A 7,489-nucleotide genomic window follows, 5' to 3' on the forward strand; every position below is an offset into this window, starting at 1 on the left:
CCCCCGCCCTCCCCTCCCCGCAGCCCTTGAGGAGGCTCTGGCCGAGGGTGGAGGCGCTGCGCCCTGCGAGCTGGCTGCTCGGCGGAGGCGTGCCAGCTGGGCCTGCAGCTATCTGCCCTCGCCCAATCCCCGAGGGCTGGTTCTGCCCGTGTCGCAGGCTGGGCCTGGGACTGCGGAGCTCCTTTCGTGGTGCTGGGAGCCCAGCCCCAGAGCCCACCCCGTCGCTCCCTGACCCGCTGTCCCCGTTGCAGGTGCCGGCCGCAGAAGACGGGGACGAGGAGGAGGATGCCCAGGTGCCCTGGGACTCGGAGGAGTTGGACCGCTCCAGCGGGGAAGGGGGCCCCGTGCCGGGCCCTGAGCCCGACGGCTCCCGAGCACGGGGGGTGCCCGAGCCAGAGGCCGTGGGGGACCCCGGGGAGCCGGAGCCTGCCAGCCCCCGGAGCCGCGGGGTCCAGGAGGAGGAAGAGGAGGAGGAGGAGGAAGGCAGCTGCTGCAGTGACGAAGGGGAGGACAGCGGCGACGTCTACTTCTACTACACGGTGGGCGAGCGCTGGATCGACTACCTGGAACGCACCGAGGAGGGCGGCCTCATCCGGCACGTGCGGCCCAAGGTAGGAGGGTGCGAGGGGCAGCCGCCCTGGAGCCCAGCCCCGGAGAGAGGGACCTGCTAGGACTCCCTGAGCTGAGCACCAGCACTGCAGTGGCAGGAGGCAGCGTGGCCCCCTGGGGCAGGGGCCTGGGCTCTTGGGCAAGAATGGGGGGTGACCGTGCTCAGTGCGGCATGTGGGAGAGCCCTGGAGGTGTCGCTGTGCCAGGGGGCCATGGTCCTCCCTGCTTGGCCGTTGGGCCCTGGAGTGCTCCAGGCTGCAGCAGTGCTGCGCACGGGCTGCCTTCCACCTTCCTACAGGCTGGGCCACAACCCCCTCCCCTGCTCGTGGCCCAGGGGCTGAGCTCTGCCCAGCTGTGTTGCGCGGCATCCTGCTTACTCCCCTCTCCTGGCAGATGAAGCGCAAGTCAGAGAACGGCCTGGACGGCCGGGCCCTGTCCCCTGGCAAGAAGCTGTGCAAGGGCTCGGAGCTCAGCCGGTGAGAGCAGGCCTGGGGCTGCCGGGGGGAGGCTGGGCTGGGTTTACCAGGGGAGGGAGCCTGCAGGGAGCAGGGCTGATTAGGGGTCTCCTCTTGAGGAGACGGGGAGTTGGTGGGGCCTGGAAGATGCGGCGGGGAGTCTGGGGCAGAGGTGTCTGTCTGCCTGGCTTTTGGGAACTGCCTGGTGACGCACATTCAGTGTCTCCCTTGTGTGTCTCTTCACTGGGCTCCAGGACACTGGGTCCCTGCACCCCCAGCCCCACCACCACCTTTGGGGACCTGCGCAATGGCCGGCCGGGCCAGGCACGCCGGCGCCGCATGCCCTCGGTCGCTCCGCCCCCAGGGCTGCAGGACTGGCTCCGCACCTTCCAGGTAGGCGTGCGTGGCCCCAGGGCCCCACGGGGAGCAGCCAGGGCAAGGAGGGACCAGGAGTGGGGTATGGGCTGTGCAGGGGCTGCCCTGGGAGGGGTCACGGACAGGCCAGGGTCCAGTTTGGAGAAGAGGAGGTTCCTGCTCAGCTGTATCAAGCTCTGGTCACAGTCTCCCTACCTTGCAGCTGGCAGAGCTCCCCCATCGCATTCTCAGTGCCCTGCTCCCCTCCCCTCCACGTCTGCCCAGCAGGTCCTTGCGTGGCAGCCCCAGAGCCCCGGCACCCGGCCAGCTGTTTGCTGGGGCTCTGTGCAGCCTGTTGTGCCCGAGGCCCCTGCACTGCCAGGCTCTGCAGCTCAGGGGCTCTCAGGGAAGCCTATTGCCTCCCTGTGGGGGTGGCCAGGTGTTGCCTCATGTCTCACGTCCCGGTCGCATCCCCCGCAGCGCTGGAGCGGCCCTGAGAAGCTGCTGGCACTGGACGAGCTCATTGACCGTTGCGAGCCCTCCCAGATCAAGTACATGATGCAGGTCATCGAGCCCCAGTTCCAGAGGGACTTCATCTCTCTGCTGCCCAAGGAGGTGAGCAGCACTGTGTGGGGATGGGGTGGCCCTCAGCCGGAGGTCCTAGGGTCGTTGCAGCCCCCTGACTCCCCTCTCCTGCAGCTGGCACTCTACGTCCTGTCCTTTCTGGAGCCCCGGGACCTGCTTCGTGCCGCCCAGACCTGTCGCTACTGGCGTGTCCTGGCTGAGGACAACCTGCTGTGGAGGGAGAAGTGCCGTGAGGAAGGTAAGGCACTGTCTCATGATCACAGAGAAGTGGGGGACAGCCCCAGGCATTGCCCCTGCCTCAGGGAAAGCAGGGAGGGCTACACCCCAGGCAGAGATTGTGCCCCTGCTTCAGAGGAAGGCAAACTCACCCAGTCCATACCACTCTGATCAAGTGGGAAGTCCCTTCCTGCCCCAGTGAAGCATTGGTCTGAGCTTGAGCAGGGGGGCGAGACCCTCTACCCAGGACCCTGTGGGGTTGGTCCCAGCAGGAACATTTGCATACCCCAGTCCCCATCTGCAGCCTGAGCTGTACCCCACATCCAAGTCCTCACTGAGGAAGACTTAAAACTCTCCACCTGCATAGAAGCCTCTCATTCTTACGTTTCCACATAAGGAAGTCACATTAAACACGTTGCTTATAATTAGCATGTTCAGTAACGGAAATTAGCTACGCCAGTGATTAAATGCATGTGCAGTGCTGAACTTTGGGGTCACCATGGCTCAAGACTCTTTTGTCTCTAGTGGGGTTCAGGTCATGTAATAAATCACGAGCCTTTGGGCCTCACTCTAATATCAAGCATCAAGTCAATATAAAGTGTAGCCAGGGGCATGGGCCAGGCCCCATGGAAATCCCTTACCCAGCAGGGAGACCCCACAGGGATGGGCTTAATGGTTTAACATATCTGGAAGGGGAAATCCTCTTCCCAGCCTGGAATGACTCTGTGTAGCTGAGGCCGGAGGCCTGCCCTTTGCCACAGGCTAACCCCTGCCAGAGTCTGCTAAAGCCTTCTGACGCGGGGATCTGGGCTGCACAATTGATGGCAAAGGGGGATTGCTCTCGGGCTCTCCCTCTTGTTGGCTCCTTTGGCCTTTTGGCTGAAGGCAAGCGAGACTGGGGGCATCTGAACTCCAAGGCCTCTGGGCCTGGGGCTTGTACACAGGACACCTGTCCAGATTTGGAGAATATCCAGAGCCCCAAGCCAATGGTCTGGGAGGGAGGAGACTTGCCCTGTAGTAGTTCCATGTAGACAGGAGTGACTGAGCTCAGCTCAGTCGGATTTTGGAACATGAGCATTGGACTTTACCCAGTTGGACCAGGAGCAGATCTAGCTTTGAAATGAAATAGATCTATAAAGAGCTAGTCTGTGCTGCATGCAACTTGGTCCCAGCCCGTCTCAACCAGCCTCGCGCCTCTCCCTCCCACAGGCATCGAGGAGCCCCTGAACTTGCGCAAGCGGCGTCTGCTGAGCCCCGGCTTCATGTACAGCCCCTGGAAGTTTGCTTTCATGCGGCAGCACCGCATCGACATGAATTGGCGCAGCGGGGAGCTCAAGGCCCCCAAGGTGGGTTGGTGAGTGGCCCCGGCCCCTGCCCCGCCATATCCTATGCCTGGGCTCTGTGCCCGTCTGTCGCAGGCCTGGATCTGCCCCTCGCCCGTAGCATCTCAGGGGCTGCATGAGATCCAGCCTGTCGGCTGTCTGCCTCAGCCTCCCTGCTCCCCCATGCTCCCAGTGGTGGCTGGAGCAAAGCCCCCAGCTTCAGGGCTCTCCTGGGCTGCCCCCCTGGATTCCTGGCCCCGTGTGATACATCTGCACCCCCCTTGCAGGTCCTGAAGGGCCATGATGACCACGTCATTACCTGCCTGCAGTTCTGTGGCAACCGCATTGTCAGCGGTTCTGACGACAACACGCTCAAAGTCTGGTCGGCCGTCACAGGGGAGGTGAGCTTGCCGTGCCGGGGGGCTACAGAGACCTGCTCCCGCAGCTGCTGAGCACCAAACTTGGCTATCTGCAGGACATGGCATGGGACGTGTTGCTGAATGTAACATGTCCGAGTGAACCCAGGGGGCTAGGGGCTGTTGGACCTGAGGTCAAATGGGGCTGTGTGGGGCACAATGACCCCAGCGGACAAGTGCAAGGTGTTGCACCTGGGGAGAGAGAACCAGCAGCATACCTACAGGCTGGGGAACTCCCTTCTCATCAGCACAGAGGCAGAAAAGGATCTTGGAGTCTCTATTGATGCCAAAATGAACGTGGGCCAACAGTGTGGGGACGCGGTCAGGAAGGCTAACTGCACCTTGTCATACATCCACAGATGCATCACGAGCAGGTCCAAGGAGGTGATCCTCCCCCTCTATGCGGCTCTGGTCAGGCCACAGTTGGAGTACTGTGTCCAGTTCTGGGCGCCGCACTTCAGAAGGGATGTGGACAGCATCAAGAGGGTCCAGAGGAGGGCCACCCGCATGATCCGGGGACAGCAGGGCAGGCCCTACGAGGAGAGGCTACGGGACCTGAACCTGTTCAGCCTCCACAAGAGAAGGCTGAGGGGGGATCTAGTGGCCGTTTACAAACTAGTCAGAGGGGACCAGCAGGCATTGGGGGAGTCCCTGCTCCCCCGAGCACTCCCAAGGAATAACGGTCACAAGCTGGCAGAGGGTAGATTCAGACTAGATATCAGGAGGCGCTACTTCACAGTCAGGGCGGCTAGGACCTGGAACCAACTTCCAAGGGAAGTGGTGCTCGCTCCTACCCTGGGGGGTCTTCAAAAGGAGGCTAGGCAGCCACCTAGCCGGGGTCGTGTGACCCCAGCATCCTGGCAGGGGGTCGGACTTGATCTGCTTAGGTCCCCTTCAGCCCTACCTATTATGAAACTGGGATTAGGGTTAGGATCAGTGTGGGGGGGAGAGCTGGGTCGTTCCCAGCTACCTACAATGGGGCAGGGGTGCGGGAGCTCCAGGCAGCGGTGCTGGGGCAGCTGGACCCATTGCCTGGCTGGTGCTAGGGGTCTTGCCTTTGCCCTGCTGTGCATGCACTGATGGTGGCTGTCCCACAGTGTGTGCAGACGCTGGTGGGCCACACCGGGGGCGTCTGGTCATCCCAGATGAGAGACAACATCGTCATCAGTGGCTCCACAGACCGGACGCTGAAGGTGTGGAATGCGGACACGGGCGAGTGCGTGCACACTCTCTATGGGCACACGTCCACTGTGCGTTGTATGCACCTGCACGGCAACAGGTACTGGGGGGGACATCAGGGGGACCCGGGTGGGGCAGGGAGAGGGCACGGGGTGCTGAGCCCTGGTGGCACGTGTATCCTGTGCAGGGTGGTGAGCGGGTCGCGGGATGCCACGCTGCGCCTGTGGGACATTGAGACAGGCCAGTGCCTGCATGTGCTGATGGGCCACGTGGCGGCTGTGCGCTGCGTGCAGTACGACGGGCACAAGGTGGTCAGCGGCGCCTACGACTACACTGTCAAGGTCTGGGATCCCGAGAGCGAGAGCTGCACTCACACACTGCAGGGGCACACCAACCGCGTCTACTCCCTCCAGGTGAGATGCCCCCGCACTCACCGTGCCTGCTCCCCAGACCCTTCCCCTCGATGCTTGCTCTGGCAGAGCTGCAAGGGCACGAGCCCTGTTTGCACCCGGCGGGCGGTTCTCTGGCTCTGGCAAGGCACCCCACCCCCTGGGCAGCACCCATTCAGCTGAGCATGGCTGACCACGCTTCCCCCTGCACTGGCAGTTTGACGGGACACACATCGTGAGCGGATCACTGGACACGTCAATCCGGGTGTGGGACGTGGAGAGTGGGAACTGCCTGCACACACTGATGGGACACCAGTCGCTCACCAGCGGCATGGAGCTGCGTGACAACATCCTGGTGTCCGGCAATGCTGACTCCACCGTCAAGATCTGGGACATCAAGACAGGGCAGTGCCTGCAGACGCTGCAGGGTGAGTACAGGGGCGGGGGTGGCAGGGACGGGGCCTGGCCGGGAGAAGGGGTGGGCCGGGGCTTGACAGCACCTCTTCTTCCAGGGCCCAGCAAGCACCAGAGCGCAGTGACCTGCCTGCAGTTCAGCTCCAAGTTCGTTGTGACCAGCTCTGACGATGGCACCGTCAAGCTGTGGGACCTTAAGACGGGCGAGTTTGTGCGCAACCTGGTGGCACTGGAGAGTGGGGGCAGCGGGGGTGTGGTATGGCGCATCCGTGCCTCCAGCACCAAGCTGGTGTGCGCGGTGGGCAGTCGCAACGGCACTGAGGAGACCAAGTTGCTGGTGCTGGACTTTGATGTGGACCTCAAGTGACCCACGCTGGTGGGGAGGTGCCTGCGGGACGGGTGGACGCTGGTCTCTGCTGGGCAGGCCCTGGCGCCGGCGCCACCCCTGCACCTACCCTGGCAGACTGTACAGACAACGCAGCGCCTGCCTGGGCCTTATTTATATGTGTGGGCGCCTGGCGCCAGGTGGAGACTTGAGCACAGGAGGCAGCATGTTTTGTACACGAATATATTCTATTTCTGTAGCGGCCTGTGCGGGGTGTCTCAGGGCAGCACGCTGACGATATGCAGGCGATGCTGCATGCACAAAGCGGGTGGCATGGTGCAGGGCAGTGCCAGGTGCAGCACAGCCCGGTGGCTCTTCAGACATGTGGGCTGCTGGACCAGCCCCACGTAGATGGGGCAGTGGTACCGGGGCAGGAGGGCGCCGGCCCCTGGCAGCTGGCTCGCCTTGCGCAAGGCTTGCACCCAGACGAGGGGCAGCGGGCAGGGCTGGGTGCTGTGCGTAGCCTGAAGCCGGGCCCTGTCCTCATCCCACCATGCATTGCGCAGCTCCAGACCACCCAGCAGGAGCCCGGACCTGTGGCTGTGGCGTGAGACACAGGATGGTAGCACCTGCAAGAGGGGTGCGGGAGGTCAAGCAGGGTGGGTGCAGGGCCCAGCTGTTCCCCCACTTTCTCTGTCAAGGAGGGGCCGGGCTCTGACCTGGGGGCTGAGATGGAGCTGCTCCAGGCTCTGGTTCTCGGCCCGTGCGGTGTCCTGGAGCAGGGCCAGCAGCAGGCGCCGGGGGTGCTGGAAGGCGGCCAGGTGGTAGAGTGGGGCTGGCGGCCCCGTGCCTGCCCCCAGGTAGCTGCACAGCAACTGCCCGCGGCTCCGCAGTGTCTCTAGCCAGGCGCTGGGGTGCTGGGGCCCGGTGGGTGTGGGGGGCAGCCAGACGTGGGGCAGGCGGTCGCGGCCCAGGGCCCGCAGCACTGCGGTGCAGCGGGGGACTGTGCAGGGCGCCCCTTGCAGCTGCTGCTGGGTGCAGCGCAGGTCCACGCCCACCTGGCGCAGCAGGGCCGCCAGGTTCCCAGCCTCATCCAGCAGGAACCGCAGCAGGGGCCGAGGGGGCGGGCGCTGGGGGCCACAGGGCAGGCACTGCTGCAGCGCCGCCTCCAGCTCCCGCACCATCTCCAGGCCCTGCTGCACCAGCAGCCCCAGTGACTTGTGTT

The 7,489-nt window shown here is 63.9% G+C and overlaps 2 protein-coding genes across 2 annotated transcripts in view; one reads left to right on the forward strand and one right to left on the reverse strand.

Moving 5' to 3' along the window:
- LOC102378662 (F-box/WD repeat-containing protein 7-like) overlaps nucleotides 1-6,306 on the forward strand; it is a 7,272-nt gene extending 966 nt beyond the window's left edge. The window contains exons 2-12 of the mRNA XM_025193717.1: nucleotides 24-611; nucleotides 1,003-1,085; nucleotides 1,319-1,457; nucleotides 1,899-2,033; nucleotides 2,118-2,241; nucleotides 3,429-3,565; nucleotides 3,829-3,942; nucleotides 5,055-5,236; nucleotides 5,324-5,549; nucleotides 5,743-5,953; nucleotides 6,038-6,306. Of these exons, the coding sequence (XP_025049502.1) occupies nucleotides 24-611; nucleotides 1,003-1,085; nucleotides 1,319-1,457; nucleotides 1,899-2,033; nucleotides 2,118-2,241; nucleotides 3,429-3,565; nucleotides 3,829-3,942; nucleotides 5,055-5,236; nucleotides 5,324-5,549; nucleotides 5,743-5,953; nucleotides 6,038-6,306 (2,208 nt within the window). The remainder of the gene's footprint in view (nucleotides 1-23; nucleotides 612-1,002; nucleotides 1,086-1,318; nucleotides 1,458-1,898; nucleotides 2,034-2,117; nucleotides 2,242-3,428; nucleotides 3,566-3,828; nucleotides 3,943-5,054; nucleotides 5,237-5,323; nucleotides 5,550-5,742; nucleotides 5,954-6,037) is intronic.
- Nucleotides 6,307-6,493: 187 nt separating this feature from the next.
- Nucleotides 6,494-7,489, reverse strand: part of LOC106723078 (dynein heavy chain domain-containing protein 1-like) — a 12,814-nt gene continuing 11,818 nt past the window's right edge. Inside the window, exons 14-15 of the mRNA XM_025193718.1 lie at nucleotides 6,984-7,481; nucleotides 6,494-6,893 (exon numbers count right to left, since the gene is read on the reverse strand). Of these exons, the coding sequence (XP_025049503.1) occupies nucleotides 6,543-6,893; nucleotides 6,984-7,481 (849 nt within the window). The 3' untranslated portion in view covers nucleotides 6,494-6,542. The remainder of the gene's footprint in view (nucleotides 6,894-6,983; nucleotides 7,482-7,489) is intronic.

This window comes from Alligator sinensis, unplaced genomic scaffold (genome assembly GCF_000455745.1).
Source record: "Alligator sinensis unplaced genomic scaffold, ASM45574v1 scaffold948_1, whole genome shotgun sequence".
Lineage (NCBI taxonomy): Eukaryota > Metazoa > Chordata > Crocodylia > Alligatoridae > Alligator > Alligator sinensis.